The following is an 18,062-nucleotide window of genomic DNA, read 5'->3' on the forward strand; positions in this document are numbered from 1 at the left end:
AAATGCATTTTGGGAAAAAAAGGATGATAGAGTAAATAATCCACCTTACTCATGTTCATTACACCCGTGACTGAGTCTATAACACAACTGCTGATGATGTGTAACAGATGCATCACCAAACAGGGCTGGAAAATATTAGCCCAAATAGAGAATCTAGGTGGCATCTAGGTGGCATCTCACTGTGTAATCACATGACATGACTGTCACTGATAGACTGCGTGAGTCTACAGCACTAAGCTCGCTACATCTAACCCACAGTGTCGCTTCATACCATTCTGTGTGTTTTCTTACGACTGGTGGTCGCGTTGCACTCGGTTTCGCAAAATTCCAAAATAATCCTCTTAGAACATTTTTAATTGCAAATAATAAATACGGATGCCAAAAATGAAAGCCTATATTAATTTTTTTTCTTTAAAAGACAGGGGGTGCTTTGCCCTGTTAGCCCATTGATACAAGCTGCCCTTGCTAGTAACTGTTTGTTTGTGTGTGTGTGTGAAATATTTCTGGATGGTTAAAGCTAAAGCTTTATCTAAAAATGTAATTCCACTCATGCAGTTAGCTCTGTGCTCCTTAGACGTTGGTTCCTTCTTTTTGTGTTTGGTGGTCCTGAAGTCTAGGGTGACGTTGACTTGATCCCTAATCTCACTGGTGTTCATAAAGTACTTAAAAACGACCCTTAATTTAATTTATCCTTAAAGGAAATTGAAAAGGGAGGTTTAAAAAAAAGAACTGGAATGTAGGGAAGGGGTTTTTAAATATAATATGCTTGTTATAAACATTCCTTTACAGTGGATATCTGTTTTCTGTTTAAGGCATGGGAAAGGCTAGAGAAGGCAGAGCATGAAAGGGGTGTGGCTTTAAGGAAAGAGCTGATTCGTCAGGAGAAACTGGAGCTACTTGCTCAGCGGTTTGATCACAAAACCACCATGAGGCAGGCTTGGCTTAATGAGAACCAGCGGCTTGTTTCTCAGGTAAATCAGCACTCTGTCTATAACAATATGACAGGTTTATGGTATGGTTATGTATTTTACTGGTTAATACTGTTTAGCAATTATAACGGTTGTTGCTCCATCATTTTTACACTGCCATCTGTGCACATACTGTACACATTATCAGGAGAAGCCTTGAGCATGGCAGTGGCTTTTGGGAATCCATTACCATCAGGATAATGTTTATACTGATCAAAGGGATTTTAAAATAAATATAGCAGTCATATAACAATCATTCATTCATAATGACTGTAGAGAATTTGAGCTATGGGATTGGCTTAACAATTCCTTTAATACTTGTGTCTTTTTCTCAAAGGACTTTGCTGTTAATTGTTATAAACTGTTCATTTTGAGCAGCGCACCTGCTGAGGAGTAAACTACAGAGTAGGGTTAAGCTTCCAATGTACATGTATCTCCCCGGAAAGCCCCAAGATGTTGATAATATTTCTTTATTTCTTCATGTATTTTTCTTTCAGGATAATTTTGGCTATGATCTACCAGCAGTGGAGGCGGCAATGAAGAAGCACGAGGCTATTGAAGCTGACATCTCATCATATGAGGAGCGCATGGGTGCGGTGGTGGAGCTGGCCATGGAGATGGAGAGTGAAGGATATTACGATATCAGACGCATTATGGCTAGGAAAGACAACATACTAAAACAATGGGATCTGCTGAAAGAGCTCGTGACGGCTCGAAAAACACGGCTAGAGAAAAACCTAGCACTGCAAAAAACCTTCCAGGACATGGTCTACATGATTGACTGGATGGAGGAAATGCAGGTACGAGAGAAACATCATATTCTTTATAAATTATACACATATCAGTTATAAAAACATTTTGGATAGATTATATATATATATATATATATATATATATATATATATATATATATATATTGCCTTTCCATATACATACCTGTGTCAGGCAGTCTATAATATAATACAGTAATTTAATATTATTCCATCATTTAACTTAATTTTTACCATTGTCTATATATAACAGTGCAATTAATATTAATTAATACATTTAACTGCCAGCATGAAATAGCATCTCATGCTTATTAATTAGCATATTGTTTATGTAACTGATGGTTTTGCAGTTGTGCTGTCTCTTTTGTCTAAACAGTACTAAAATGCTGCAGTTATTTTGGTTTAAAATGATCGTGTGTCTCCTGCAGATGAAACTGCTTTCTAAAGACTTTGGGAAACACCTGCTGGAGGTGGAGGACCTGCTGCAGAAACACACTCTACAGGAGGCGGACATCACTGTACAGGCAGATCGTGTGCAAACACTCAACGCTGCTGCGCTTAAATTTACCACCATTGACGGTACATCTGTCCTGAGACAATCGATATAGTAACATTTAGTAAACCATAATAATAATAATAATAATAATAATAATAATAATAATAATAATTTCGGTAGCACTTTTCACAATCTAAAGACACTTAGTGATTAAACATAAAACATAACACACTGTAGGCATACACACATAATTGAATTTATGATATAGTGTGATATTAAACATGCACAACAAACACACTTGAGCACATCACACAGTTCTGTAAGCACTTTGCACAATGAACACTTAATGCAGTATTGTGAATACACAGTGTGGCCTAAAATATTCAAATTTCAAATTCAAATTCAAATTTTATTTGTCGCATGCATAACCATACACAGTACGACTTGCAGTGAAATGCTTTGTACAACTGTTCCAACATAGAAAAGAAAATATAGAAAAAATATGACAATATAAAAGAAAAATATATACATTAAAATATATAAAGAAAAAAATATATAGAAAAATATTAAATATAAGAAAAATATATGCATAAAAAAGTGTATAAGAATAAGGATATATATATGGATGGTGGCAGCAGCAGTCTGACAGTACCGATATAAAGTGCAGATATGCAGTTTTGTGCAATATGTGCCATTTGTGCGATCTAAATATGTGGAAACCTGACCATCACACTCATATGTGGGTCTTCCCCAAACTGTTGCCACAAAGTTTGAAGCACACAAATGTGCTTGGTTCAGACCTGTTACAACATGACAATGCCCCTGTGCACAAAGTGAGGTACATGAAGACATGGTTTGCCAAGGGTGGAGTGGAAGAATTATAGTGGTCTGCACAGATCCCTGACCTCAAACCCACTGAGCACCTTTGGGATGAACACTTCGTACAGTATCGTGAACACTTCGCACAGTATCAAGAACACTTCGTACAGTGTCATGAACACTTCACACAGTATCGTGAACACTTCGTACAGTATCGTGAACACTTCACACAGTATCGTGAACACTTCGTACAGTATCGTGAACACTTCACACAGTATCAAGAACACTTCGCACAGTATCGCGAACACTTCACACAGTATCAAGAACGCTTTGCACAGTATCGTGAATGCTTCACACAGTATCGTGAACACTTGACGCGGTACCAAGAACGCTTTGCACAGTATCAAGAACACTTCGCACAGTATCAAGAACACTTCGTACAGTGTCATGAACACTTCGCACAGTATCAAGAACACTTCGTACAGTGTCATGAACACTTCGCACAGTATCAAGAACACTTCGCACAGTATCGTGAGCACTTCGCACAGTATCATGAACACTTCTTACAGTGTCATGAACACTTCACACAGTATCAAGAACACTTCGTACAGTGTCATGAACACTTCACACAGTATCAAGAACACTTCGTACAGTGTCATGAACACTTCACACAGTATCAAGAACACTTCGTACAGTGTCATGAACACTTCGCACAGTATCAAGAACACTTCGTACAGTGTCGTGAACACTTTGCACAGTATCGTGAACGCTTCACACAGTATCGTGAACACTTCACACAGTACCAAGAACGCTTTGCACAGTATCAAGAACACGTCGCACAGTATCAAGAGCACTTCGCACAGTATCGTGAACACTTCGCACAGTATCAAGAACTCTTTGCACAATATCATGAACACTTTTCACAATATCAAGAATACTTCGTACAGTGTCATGAACACTAACCACAGTATCGTGAACACTTCAGGGAGTATTGTGAACACTTCACACAATATTGCACAGTATGCCGTCAGCAGAGGTGATGTAGGGTTGTATATTTATATTGTTTTTTGTTCCTATATTTATACTTGTGATTTTAGGTGTAGGTTGTGCACTTTTTTCACACGTAACACACAGTATGCATGTGCCCATAACTGATTTTATGATGTACTGTAATACTCAACATGCACAATATTTTAAATATTTCACTTTGCGAAGTATTGTAAACACTTTGCACAGAATCGTAAACACTTCACATACTATAGTAAACACTGTGCATTATCGTAAAAACACTTCATAAAGAGCAAAAACACTTCGCACAGTATCATTAACACTTTGGCAGTAGCGTAACACCGCACAGTATCATGCACACGTCAATATGCCATAAGCACAGACTGTATAGCTTTGTATATTTGTACTGGATTTTGTTCCTGTGTTTACTGTTGTGATTTAAGTGCATGTTTTTCAATCTGTGATGCTCTGGATTTGGGAACTAATCCAGAATTGAAGAACCTTACTGTACATTGAGAGTACCTCAGGAGACATAACCTTTACTTAACTTATAATAAAATAATATAATTACCCAAAAAACATATATGTCCACAATAAGATCTCTATTGTCACTATAGCGTTAGGTTATTTAAGATAACAACAATAATTAATATATCAGTTGATGAACTTAGAACTCGGTTTTAGTATGTTTAAATGAGTTTTCAAGCGAAAGACTGATGAATGGGAACTAAATGGCCATAAGAGTTAAAGAAAATTGGGGGACAACTGGATTAGTCTGACAAATTTGCTTTAGCCAATCCTTTGAATATATTGTTTTATCATATCATAACTAATTAGCATAAAACTGAATATATCATCATCTCTCTTTTGGTCTTTTGTAGGATACCAGCCATGCGACCCTCAGGTGATCTGTAATCGTGTAAATCATGTAAGCACTTGTCTGGAGGAACTGAAACAGCTAGCAGCTAAACGTCGCTCTGAGCTAGAGGATTCTCGTGAGCTCTGGGTTTTCTTCCAGGAAGTAGAAGAGTGTGAGTGCTGGATGCGTGAAAAGATCTCAATCCTGAATACACAGAGCTGCGGCAAAGATCTGAGCAGTGTCCTGAAGCTCCTGCAGAAGCACAAGAGTCTAGCTGGTGAGCTGTTAGCTCGACGTGCGCTTCTCCAGCAGACTATGAAAAAAGGAAAGCAAATTCTCACGCAAAAACGGTTGCACTCAGCTGGGATAAATGACAAGTTGATGGAGGTGAAGGAAGATTGGAAAAGACTGGAGGATCAAGCCGCAATGAGACTTGGCCACCTGCAGGAGGCTCTGGATTTCTTTCAGTTTAGTGCTGAAATGGATGATCAGCTAGCATGGCTTCAAGATGCCTACAGACTTGTTTCCAGTGACGATTTTGGTCATGATGAGTTTTCTACGCAGTCGCTGCTCAAGAAGCATATCCGTGTTCGCGAGGAGGTGGACAAGCACCGGCAGAATGTCGTAGCACTTCGCAAACATGCGGTAGTCCTGCCGCTTCATTATGGAGAGCTAGAGGAAGTAAAGGAGCGGATACAGGAAGTGGAGCGTGTGTATAGTGAGGTGGCAGAGGTTGCGGTGATGCGGCAGCAGTGGCTGAATGATGCTCTTGCTGTCTACCGCATGTTCAGTGAAGTGAATGCATGTGAGCTTTGGATTGACGAAAAGGAAAAATGGCTGAACAAAATGGAGGTTCCTGAGAGACTTGAGGATGTTGAGGTGGTCGCTCACAGGTAGGCATGTGCCAGTACAATCAGTTACATGTCATACTGTTATATTCAATGCACTCATTAGACATATGCCAGTAATTTAATTCGTTGACTTAATGTTGTTTTAAAAAATAACTTTGTGTCTCTTATTAGCTACAAGATCAGGCATTTTCACTCACTGAGTGACTGATTGACTGGCAAAGTGACTTGCTGATCCTATTATTTTGAATTGCACATGCTCAGGCATTGCTTGAGTTTGGTTTTTGTTTCATGCATCATGCATACAGACAGCAGACATATTGCACTTAGCCTACTTGCTTATAAGCTAATCTTTATATGGGTCTCTTTTGGTGTTCTTCTTTTGGCTGCTCTCGTTAGTGAATCATTGGTCTGCATGTTTGATTTGGCACAGTTTTTTTACTCTGGATGCCCTCCCCAATTTTATCCGATATTGGGACCGGCACTGGAAATGTATTGCTTTTCCAGTGTCTTTTGCTCCCTGACCAGGAATCGAACATGGACTGTGGTGGTGAGAGCACCAAGGCCTAACCACAAGTCCTCCATGGACTATACAGGTCTCTAATGTTTGCAAATAATGATTTTGACTAAATCCATTTACACTTTTCACATGAGTTGGTGACAGGATGGTTGGGTGACATTTGATTGTTTCTACATTTACATTTTACATTTATGGCATTTGGCAGATGCCCTTATCCAGAGCGACTTACATTTTTCTCATTTATACAACTGAGCAGTGTTGTGCCTGTGTTGGACAACCTTGAAGACTTGCACTCTTACTATACTGCCAAAACATGCATTGTTGGGGAGTGGGGGCAGAGGGCTTTGTGGGAGGCAGTGGAGTTACTTATATGGGGTAGCACAGCACTTGCACAGATACAACATGCAATTTCAGGTGCGCCTATATAAAACACAATGTGCCGATACTGGACAGGAGGAGTGTTCTGGGTTGAGATGGGGTGTCTTCCTGCTTTAATTCATAGATGTTTATCTGAATAAGAGCAGTATTAATGTTGGGTAAATGGTGAAATAGATGCCTTACTGTGTGTCAGGTTTGAGAGCCTGGACCAGGAGATGAACAGCTTGATGGGAAGGATCCTGGATGTGAATCTTATTGTTCAGCAACTCTTGGACAGTGACCATCCCAGTTCCACTGAGGTCAGAGGGTGTCAGGATCACTTGAACAGCAGGTAACACACACTTGTGGGACTTTATTCACACTTGGTTAATTTAGATTATAATAATGAATGAAAATAAACAAAAATAGAACACAAAATGTAATGCACTCTGTGCCTGTGCATGTTAGAGTGGGTCTAGCATTTCATCAGTCATTCAAAACGAAACACCTTTTATAAAATAAAATATAAAAAAGTGTGCATTTTACGATTGCTTGGAATAACCTGTACATATCGGTTTTGCGCTATTTTGCACTGAATTACCAAAATTGTTTTCCCTTGATTTCCTCCTTATTTAGTCTTGGTCAATGCCCTCCCATTGTGATTTCTCCCTAAATTAGTTGTGGTCAATTCCCACCCACCAGTTACGTCTCTTGTATCATACGACTGTGATCAATTGGGGAGGGTGAAAGCTATCATATGCTTCATCTGAACCACATGAAACCAGCCAACCACATCTTTTCAAACTGCTGCTCGTGCTGCTCCGGGGTAACACCCTCACTGGAAAGCGCTGTCCACCGACTTCTGGATGCATGAGCTTACAGACACCCACGATTGGCTAGTATCACAGTGATTGACAGGAGAGAGATAGTATGCCACCCCTCCCACCCAGAGAGCACAGCCACTTTGGCTCTGTTGGACTCCTGCAGACAGTTGGATTGGCACCATCAGGATTTGGACTTACGATCTCTTGATGATAGGGAGAAATAACCCAGAGGGCCACCATCCTTCATGATGTATGAGAATGCTAATATTATGTTTTACAGCAATATGGTATACTGGAAAAAAACTGTAGTGTAACCTACGGTCTATATACTATATGGCCAAAGTACTTGGACACCTGAGTATTGAACATCCTTTTCCAAAACCATGGGCATTAATTAATATTGAGTTGTTTCCCCTTTGCTGCTATAACATCTTACACTAATCTGGGAAGGCTTTCCACTTTGGTACCAATTCAGCCACAAGAGGTTGGGCTCTGATGTCGGGCGAGAAGGCCTGGTGCAAAGTTGGCATTCAGATTCATTCCAAAGTTGTTCAGTGAGTTTGAGGTTAGAGTTCAGTGCAGGCCACGTAAGTTCTTCCACACCAACCTTGGGAAACCATATCTTTATGGACCTCACTTTGTGCACAGGGGCATTGTCATGCTAGAACAGGTTTGGGCTCCTTTGTTCTACTGAAGGAAATCTTAATGTGTTAATTAGCAACTGTAGCAGCCGATCAACTTAAACAAACTAGGTAGCTAAGCAAGTGTGAAAAATTTAGCTACCTATTGACTGCTTGCCTTGATGTGGTTCTTTTATGTAAAGCAGCATGGATTTTTTAAAATTGAAAATAAAAAAAAAAATTGAATTGTTATTATGATCTTTTATCTGGTTTGCTGCTTACACAAGAAGGAAAACTATGAGCATGTTTACAGACAAGCCTATAAACGTGATGCGCACTTGTGTGTGTGTGAGAGAGAGAGACCTTGGCAGAAATAGCTTCTATAAGGGTGCTACCATCTGCTGCGGCTGATACATACTGAGCTAAGATGAACCCACTCAATACACACCCACACCCACACACTCCCACACACACACCTTCCTCCCTAACCACTGATAATAGTAATAATAATAACAATAATAATAATAATAATAATAATAATAAAATGTTTGCTGGATTATCAGGTAAACCTGCCATATGTGCACCTAGTACCTAGTATAAAATTACTGAAATTTGCTCAAATAAAAAAAATGAATACATAGTTACGAGTGGCCTCATCTGCTGTCACTGTGTTGTCGCAATGAATCATAGCCTTTTCGTTCTCATTTCCGAGTCTATCTAGTAAAGTCTGTCCACTCAGCAGCCATCTTGGCAATACTACTACTCAGCTGTTTCCCGTCATAGAAAACCAGGCTTCTATCTACAAAAATATATATATAAAAAAAAAATGCAACAAGATGACCTTTTAAACATAGATGGCTGTTAAAATGGAACAAAAATGGCATTTATTTTGGGTAAAATAAAATAAAAAATCAAATAAACAATTTTTAAGTTTGCTCTGGCTACTGTGCATGTGCGCTTCAACTAATGGAGAAATGTTTTGACCATTGAAAGATGATATTAAGTGAGAAAAGTACAACACAGAGAAACATCCATATAGTCTAAAAGGTTTTGTGGAAGACTTAGGGAAACAGAAGGCCCATCTAATCACGAGAGCAAACTTACTGTACTAATTTACTTTATTTACTGTAAAGAGAATATCAGTAAATATAAGCTGAAATCTAAAATTTTTTAAAAACTAGACATAAACAGAAGACAAACAGTGTGCTAAAGATTTTCTGTTTACAGTTTCTATAGAGTATAACCTAGTTTGCTTTTGAGAAAGGTGTCATACAAATAAAAGCTATTGTTGTTATCTGTTACAGGTGGAACCATATGGTAGAGCTGGTTGAGCAGAAGAAAGATCATTTGGACTCAATCCTTCGCATCCAGAATTATTTACTTGAGTGCAGTGAGATTAAATCACAAATTCAGGAAAAACGCAAAGCCATTGATGCTACACAATATTCGGGCAGTGACCTGGGCAGCGTCTTAGCGCTGCAGCGACGTTTGTCTACCATGGAGGGAGCTCTCGCTGTTCTAGAGCCCAAACTCATCCATTTGCAGCAGGAAGCAGAAGACCTTGCAACCTCTCAGCCACACAAAGCAGAGGAGATCCTTATTCCCTTTGAGGCTGTGAGTGTGGAGTGGGACGAATTGAAACGTACTCTTCAGGGTTGTGAGGATTCACTGACTGTAGCTGGCCGGCTGCAGCAGTTCATTCAGGATCTGGATTCCTTCTTGACATGGATGGTGCAGAAGCAGACAGAGGCAGCATCTAATGAGCTGCCTGAGTCTTTGGACGAAGCTGAGAGGCTCATCAACCTCCACGCAGCTCTTAATGAAGAAATTCGCAGCTACGAGGAGGATTTCGAGCGACTGCAGGCTGTGAGGGAGCTGTTGGACTCAGAGGACACTCTACTAGCGAATGCTGCACTACACCAGTGGCTCCAGAAACTTAGTGCAGGCTGGAACAAACTGCTACAGATGTGGGAGAGCAGGAGGGATGAGCTAGTGCAGGCACACATCTACCATCTTTTCATGAAAGACGTCAAGCAGGCTGAGGCCTTCCTCAACAACCAGGTGAGACCTGTGCACTCATATAGACAACATATAGTGTGAGGTGGTAAAGAACAAGACGCTTACCATCAACACAAAGACACAGAACAGAGCCCTGGATGCATTTTGATTTACTTAGAAGGGAAGGGAAGGGAAGGGAAAGGAGAAGAGTATTGGCATGAAGCTGGAGTGTTAGTGTTAATGAAGGGCTGCTTGCGAAGAGGTTATCCACATGATGGAGTGTAGACTTTTTCTGTCAATTCTGTACATGTCTGAAGAGATGTGTTATACTGTGTTATATAATACATAGAAGTTATTTCTGAGCCAGTACCTCTGACTTGCAATCTCCCGGCAATCCCCCAATGTTCCAGCGCTCCTGCTTGGGAAAACATGGATGCAATTTGTAAAAAAAGTAACAAAAAACACAACACCTTTTGCCCTCTTGCAATACTCAAGTAACATTAATGAGAGGGCTGGCAAGTTACCTCATAGAAAAAAAGACTTCTATCTAAACCCGCCACTTTAATTATAAGTGGATACAAAAAACAATTTCACCACATTTTTACCTATTTCGTAATAGAAAATGCAAATAATTTCTCCTCAAGTAAACATCAAAACTCACTTTAACTTGTTAGCTCATATGCCTGGTCATATTGTTCATACAGTCATTCACCAGTGTCATATCTTAAAAAACAATTTTTGTTCTGTGTCGTGTAACTCTCTTGCTAGCTAAAGTGATAAAGGCTTTTTCTAATCTTGGTGTGTGTATTTTTATGTATACCTGTGTTTTATCATTTGCCGCTCAGTTTTAGATCCAGTTAATGGCTATTGGTATGTTTTTAGTGTTTCTCTGTGTTTTATGCATTTTGCACTCAGTTATATTGGGCAGGTTAACTGAGTCATAAAAAACTATAAAGCTTTTATTTCCATAACACTTCTTTTTGTTCAGATATAGTTTATATTTTTTCCATTGTTGTTTTAGGAACAACAACCTTATAATTTCGGAAGATTGTAAGTATTCTACTCGTGATTCTGAATGTATGTAAATTTAGACATAAGAAGAATAACTAATCTAAACCTCAACTGATCAGGTTCAAATCATATAAATCTAGATGAGTTACTGCATTTTTCTATACGGATTACAAGTCAAGTCAAGTCAAGTTTAAATACAGCCATTTCCATATTAAGGAAATTGACTAAATAAATATTAAATATGACAAAGAAAGCAAGAAAACATAAATCCATAAATTAAGACAAATAGGACCAGTCCTTCAGTTAAAAATACAAGGATGGACACTGCATGATGAGCTCGATGTCCAAGATCACTTGGGTAGAGTAGATTTTTCCTCTCAGTTTTAACGTCATACCATTTTCTTTTCACCTCACTTCTAATCCACCTTTTCTCTAATTCAGCTCAGGTTTTTGAGCTTTTCAAGAGGCTTCTACCTCTGAGAAAGTTTTTTTTTTTTTTTTTTTGCTGTTTACTTGTCATTTCAGCTGCATGAAGTTTGCCTTTTATGGAGGTTTGTGGGTGACACCAAATGAAAATAAGCTGTGCTGTGCATACACCTGGTAATGGGTGTATTTATGCATGCAAGTACAAACTTTTGTCAATCGGGTGGAAATTTTTAGTTCGGCTTGCCTAAACATTTACACACACACACACCTTTACTAAAATATTGATGAATGAGGCCGATTGTCTTACAAACAAATAAACAAAACAAATAAGTAAATTAATAAATAGTAAAAAACAAAATTAACAGATCAAATTCAATTTAGTAGCCGTGAAGTTTTCTGCATGCAAAGAGAGATTTCCTCTGCAAATAAATTTGCTAAATGCCATTTGCGAGACAGGGTTGTTAAATTAATCATCTATGATGTCAATTTTAGTTTGCATAATAAACCTTATACACATAAATAGAAGCTACCTTTTAATAATTGCATTTACTTGTAATTATTAACAACCATACTGTAATTGTGTTTTACTTGTTTTAATTTTCCACCATTCGCCCCATATTCAAATATATGTTTGCAAATTATAGATAGAATTTTTTTTTATCAAGTAAGTTATTCAGGATGTGTAGGTATGCAGTATTCTTTTGAATTTTGAAGTGTCTTTAGTAGCAGAAATAATGTTTGTTCAATATTGAAATGTGCCTTACTGTGTATAATTGATTATTTGCATGTGTCTAATTGCATTCCCTGAGCAGAGGAAAGGCTTTTAGGGCTTCATTTATATCAGGATTGTTTATATGGCTTATCAATTAGATGAAAATGTAATAGAAGCACTATTTTCTTTATTTTCTCATTAGGAGTCCTCATTGGCCCATGTGGAGCTCCCTACCACGGTGGAGACGGTGGAAGCAGCCATTAAGAAACACAAAGAGTTCAGCATGGCGATGGAGCTCAATCTGCATCGGATCAAAGCTGTGATTGAGGCAGGAGAGAGTCTCATCAGCCAGAACAACATCTACTCTGAGCGCATCCGAGATCGGGTGGATTTACTCATTACCAGGTCAGACATGACTGTAAACACCTCTCACAAACACCTAAAAATGATCAAAGACCTCATCAAGTATTTTAACCCCTCAGGTTATAGACTAAGATTCAAATAACAGACTTTCGTAATGCACTGCCAGATTTAGTACAGGTAGTGTGCTTCAATTGGGAATACCTGAATAACCTAACAGTTTTAACATGGGTTAAATTCTTCTGAAAAATACTTGAATTTAACTTTAGAATAGTTGAAGAAAGGTACTTGAAGCTTTTGATCAAAGCTGTGCATTACAGGCTGTATTAAATATTACTATTTTTTTTACTATGGGCAGGGCTCATTCATACCTTTATATGAGAAGAGGGTTATTCTGTTCCCAAAATCTGAAACAATGACTTAAAAAAAGAGAATATTTTGTACTTAAGTATGCCATGTGTATACCATGTGTGTTCTACTTAAGTATACCATGTGTGTTTGTGTGTGTGTCTCTCTCTCTCTCTCTCTCTCTCTACATATATATATATATATATATATATATATATATATATATATATATATATATATATATATATATATATATAGTATATAGTATATTGTGTGTGTGTGTGTGTGTGTGTCTCTCTCTCTCTCTCTCTAGATATATATATATATATATATATAGAGAGAGAGAGAGAGAGACACACACACACACAATATACTTAAGATCAGGTACAAAATTTTCTTTATCTCAAGCACATTGGGTATATAGTATAGAGTGCCATTAGAAAGTGTGTGAACCCTTTACAGTTTTCTGTTTTTAAAATCTTCATCTAAGTCATAAAACTAGATAAAGAGAATCCAATTAAACAAATGACACAAAAACATTGTACTTTTTACATTTATTTATTGAGCAAAATTATCCAACATTAAATATCTTTGTCGGAAAAAGTATGTAAACCTCTAGGAGTTAATTTAAAGGAGTAATTGAAGTCACATGTAAATGAAGGAGTTAATTTAAAGGAGTAATTGAAGTCACATGGCAATCAGGCATGAGTTTAACAGGCCCTCCTATATTTCAAGAACATAAACTTAGGTCTTATCTATCAAAGTGTGGTCTTCACCACACAGGTTTATGGAAGTGTGCCATGCCCTGATCAAAGTAGATTCCTGAGGAACTCAGAAAAAGAGTTATCGATGCACACCAGGCTGGAAAAAGTTTAAAAAACCATTTCCAAAGAGTTTGGCATCCACCAATCCACTGGTAGGCAGATGATACAAAAATGGAGTAAATTCAGCACCAGTGCTACTCTCCCAAGGAGTGGTTGTCCAGCAAAAATCACTCCAAGGGCGCAGCAAATAATATTATGGGAAGTCACAAAGAACTAGCGTAGCATCTAAGGACAGGCCACTCTTGCATTGAGTAATGCCAACGTTCATGAGTCTACCCTCAGGCAAACACTGAACAAGAATGGTGTGCATGGCAGGATAGCAAGCAGGAAGCCATTACTCTCCAAACAACACTGGTGCCCATCTGAAGTTTACTCAAGACCACGTGGATAAGCCAGAAGCCTATTGGAAGAATGTTCTGTCGATAGATGAATCCAAAATAGAACTTTTTGGTTTAAATGAAAAGTGTTATGTTTGACTAAGATGAAATACTGCTTTCCAGCATAAGAACCTCATCCCAACTGTGAAGCATGGGGGTGGCAGTGTCATGGTTTGGGGCTGCTTTGCTGCCTCAGGTCCAGGACGGCTTGCCATTATTGATGGACCTATGAATTCTGGATTATACCATCAAATTCTACAGGAGAACGTCAGGGTATCTGTCTGTGAACTGAAACATAACTGTAAGTGAGTTGTGCAGCAAGACAATGACCCTATGTGCACAAGTAAGTCTACAAAGAACAAGTAAGTGAACAGTCAGTGCTCGAAGTTGATGTGTTGGAAACAGGAAAAATGGCCAAGTGTAAGGATCTGAGCGACTTTCACAAGGGCCAAATTGTGATGGCTAGAAGACTGGGTCAGGGCATCTCCAAAACGGCAGGTCTTTTGGGGTGTTCCGAGTATGCAGTGGTTAGTACCTACCAAAAGTGGTCCAAGGAAGGACAACCGGAGAACCGGCGACAGGGTCATGGGTGCCCAAGGCTCACTGATGCGTATGGGGAGTGAAGGCTATGCCACCTTCCCACATAAGAGCTACTGTAGCACAAATTGCTGAAAAAGTTCATGCTGGCTATGACAGAAAGGTGTCAGAACACACAACGCATTGCAGCTTACTGGGGCTGCATAGCCGCAGACCGGTCGGAGTGCCCATGCTGACCCTTGTCCATTGCCGAAAGCACCTCCAATGGGCACGTGAGCGTCAGAACTGGACCATGGAGCAATGGAAGAAGGTGGCTTGGTCTGCCGAATCACGTTTTCTTTTACATCATGCGGATGGCTGGCTACATATGCATCGGTTACCTGGGAAAGAGATGGCACCAGGATGCACTATGGGAAGAAGACAAACTGACGGAGCCAGTGTGATGCTCTGGGAAATGTTCTGCTGCGAAACCTTGGGTCCTGGCATTCATGTGGATGTTACTTTGACATGTACCACCTACTTAAACATTGTTGCAGACTAAGTACACTCCTTCGTGGCAATGGTATTCCGTAATGGCAGTAGCCTCTTTCAGCAGGATAATGAGCCCTGCCACACTGAAAAAATTGTTCAGGAATGGGTTGAGGAACATGACAAGGTGTTGGCTTGGCCTCCAAAGGAACAATGAGGGTTCTGGCCAGGCCATGGAAAAGCAAACCAGTTCTTCACTTTTGTCAGGGGTAATGGAAGTATGCTAATCTAGTCCATGTGTGTTTTTTGGATTTGGAGAAGGCCTATGATTGTGTGTTTTGACATTTGTTGTGGGAGGTACTGCAGAAGTTTGGGGTATCTGGGTTGTTACTTCGTGTTGTCTAGTATCTGTATGAGCTCAGTAAGAATTGTGTCTGCATTCTTGGAATTTAAGGTTGAAGCCATTGGGTGTCAGACTCCATCAAGGGTCTTGTGTCTTGTGTGGTTGCTTTTCTTTGGTAATGTTTCTCCGTGAGCTTGTTTTTTTCCTCCCAGAAACTTGTTTGTTGGTTTGGAGACTACTAGGTACTAGGTTTAATTGTTAAACTGCTTGTACAAAAAGTACTTTTCACTCCCTTCCTTTATTTGGGATGCACTGGTCTTCCACATATAACTCCTGTACTAAGTCCCACCCCAGCCTTGGCTAGATTTTACATTTCTTAGGTGACACGGGATACACATAAAAATAGCTACCAATTATGTAGCCTAAATAATCAGATATTGTGTAAATCTGAATAGTATTTGAACAGTCTGGCAGCCCTTTTGTGAGCATATTGTTCTGTTTAATTCTGTACTTGACAGAGAGCAGTTGCTCCATCAGATGCTGTACATTGAAAACAATGCCTATATTTTAGACACACAACAAAGAAGCATATACATGCACACCCCAATCTGTCTGACTGAATGAAGAAGTGATGATAAAGAGTGTGAAATCGACTCTATAGAATAATAGAAACTGCAGCTTTTCTCTTTCTTCCCATAACCCCTTTCTAGCATTAATATTGTGTGCTTGGTTTAGTTTCTCAAATTATTTATAAAGATAATTTTACTATGGCAGAGTTAATTTTCAGGGTCATTTTGAGCAGACTGTGTCCCAAATGCTTGTCTGCTCCGTATCCCCTATGCTGGAGAATTCCATTCGAAGATGTTCATCTCCACAGATTAATTTCTATGGAAAATGCACACCTTATCTTTCACTGGTTTGTTGATAGAAAGCTAAACTACACTATACTATATATTTTGCAGTCAATACTATGACATAAAATGACAGGGAATGTGTGTTGAAGTCATGTATAGTTAAATCCGGACATTAGTAGAGTTTAGAATTTAGAACTCTGGCGCTCTTGCAGTTACTGGAATATTCTAGAACAGATGAGACTCGCACTGTGTTCTGTGTCTGTTTCTGTAACAGAGATGATGTTCAGCTCATTTATAGCTGATAGGAGCAACGTGAAAAAAAGTGTTCATTAAAAATTGCGTATTTGTAAATGTGATGCTGAAAGGTGATTTTTGTGGTGTCTCACTGTCCCCACCTTTTATTTCTACTTACAAATGTGCATTCACCTGTTGTCAGTAGCAGCCCTGAACACAGGAAAGGAGTTTGGGGCTCTGTTTTGCATCAGAATTGTTTGTGATGATTGGAAATAAATTGATAGGGAAAAATGTTACAGTTGTTACAGCTGTAAAAAATCTAATTAAACAGCTAGGTGTAGCAGGACAGAACACTGATAGTTGTGAACATAATGTGTTTTATTTTGTGTTTTAATTGCGTTTGATTGACAGGGGGAATCAGAACCGTGAAGTGGCACAGCAATGGCTCAGAAAACTCACCGATCAGTGGGAGCTGCAGAGATTCATGCAGGACTGCCATGAGGTACTGTGTGTGTGTGTGTGTGTGTGTGTGTAGAGCAACACTGTGAGTAGTAGCAATCAGTCCTGTTCACAACGAGTTATAAAGTCAACTGAACACCAGAAGTGCATACACGATGAAGTAAACTGCACACATGCACAAAGACAAGCTACATTAAATGCGACAATGCCGTTGCTTCACATTGGAGCAATCTGAAAACTGTATGAGGACAAAGCATCGAGACATGCCATTCAGTGCTTCAGAGGCTTGAGCTGCATTCCATTCATGCTCATGAAAAACTGAAACATCTAAAGTAATGCATACATCTGGGCAAAAATGATTAGGATTGTTTATTGTTTGTGCATAGTTTCAACTGTTCTGATTTGGAATCTATACATTGCCTTTAAAATCAACATTCTTTTAGACAAATGGATCACCATACTGCTGCAAATCTCCCCTCCCTCTTTCATCTCTGTCTCTTAACTTTGCATGCAAGCTCACTCTTACTAACATGGTCACTCAGTCACTAATCTCCATTTTTGTCAAGGAAAAATAAGCTCCAAACCCTGTAACGTTATTCCCATTAATGTTACTGCACTTTCGATCTTTCGTCATCAGAAACATTTTTATCATTTCAGTCGCTGGCCATTCACTACGTGTGGAGTCTTTGAAGTCCCCACCATATTTTTCACCCCATTGTTTTCCTGTTCCACATACCAGGAGGCTATGCATCGCAGGTGGTAATTCATTTTTATAAGCACAGGGTGAATGTGCACATGGGTGGACGATTCAAAAGTGACGCCAAACTGTCTCTGAGGCCCTCTAGTGGCTGTCTGCAGTACAGTTTTTAACCCCACCCATTCCCATGTTAGTGAATGGGACAGTTCAGTTGACCTTGATATCTCCCCCAATATTTTTCCCATAATTTGAAGGAGCTTTTTAATGTTAGCCAGTTGCTTGTTTTTAAACATACTCCGCTGACAGAAAGAGTGCACTACTCCAT

The 18,062-nt window shown here is 39.2% G+C and overlaps 1 protein-coding gene across 4 annotated transcripts in view; it reads left to right on the top strand.

Annotated features, from left to right (window-relative positions):
* LOC113526807 (spectrin beta chain, non-erythrocytic 4) overlaps positions 1-18,062 on the top strand; it is a 75,512-nt gene that overhangs the window by 22,247 nt on the left and 35,203 nt on the right. For all 4 annotated transcript variants that reach the window (XR_003402807.3, XM_026914166.3, XM_026914167.3 and 1 more), the window contains 8 exons: positions 813-971; positions 1,466-1,768; positions 2,167-2,317; positions 4,943-5,813; positions 6,860-6,997; positions 9,394-10,150; positions 12,439-12,641; positions 16,993-17,083. Coding sequence is in view for 3 of the 4 variants with exons in the window: in XM_026914166.3 (XP_026769967.3) it covers positions 813-971; positions 1,466-1,768; positions 2,167-2,317; positions 4,943-5,813; positions 6,860-6,997; positions 9,394-10,150; positions 12,439-12,641; positions 16,993-17,083 (2,673 nt within the window). In the remaining variant the exon portion in view is untranslated. The remainder of the gene's footprint in view (positions 1-812; positions 972-1,465; positions 1,769-2,166; positions 2,318-4,942; positions 5,814-6,859; positions 6,998-9,393; positions 10,151-12,438; positions 12,642-16,992; positions 17,084-18,062) is intronic.

Source organism: Pangasianodon hypophthalmus, chromosome 6 (genome assembly GCF_027358585.1).
Source record: "Pangasianodon hypophthalmus isolate fPanHyp1 chromosome 6, fPanHyp1.pri, whole genome shotgun sequence".
In the NCBI taxonomy this organism is placed as follows: domain Eukaryota; kingdom Metazoa; phylum Chordata; class Actinopteri; order Siluriformes; family Pangasiidae; genus Pangasianodon; species Pangasianodon hypophthalmus.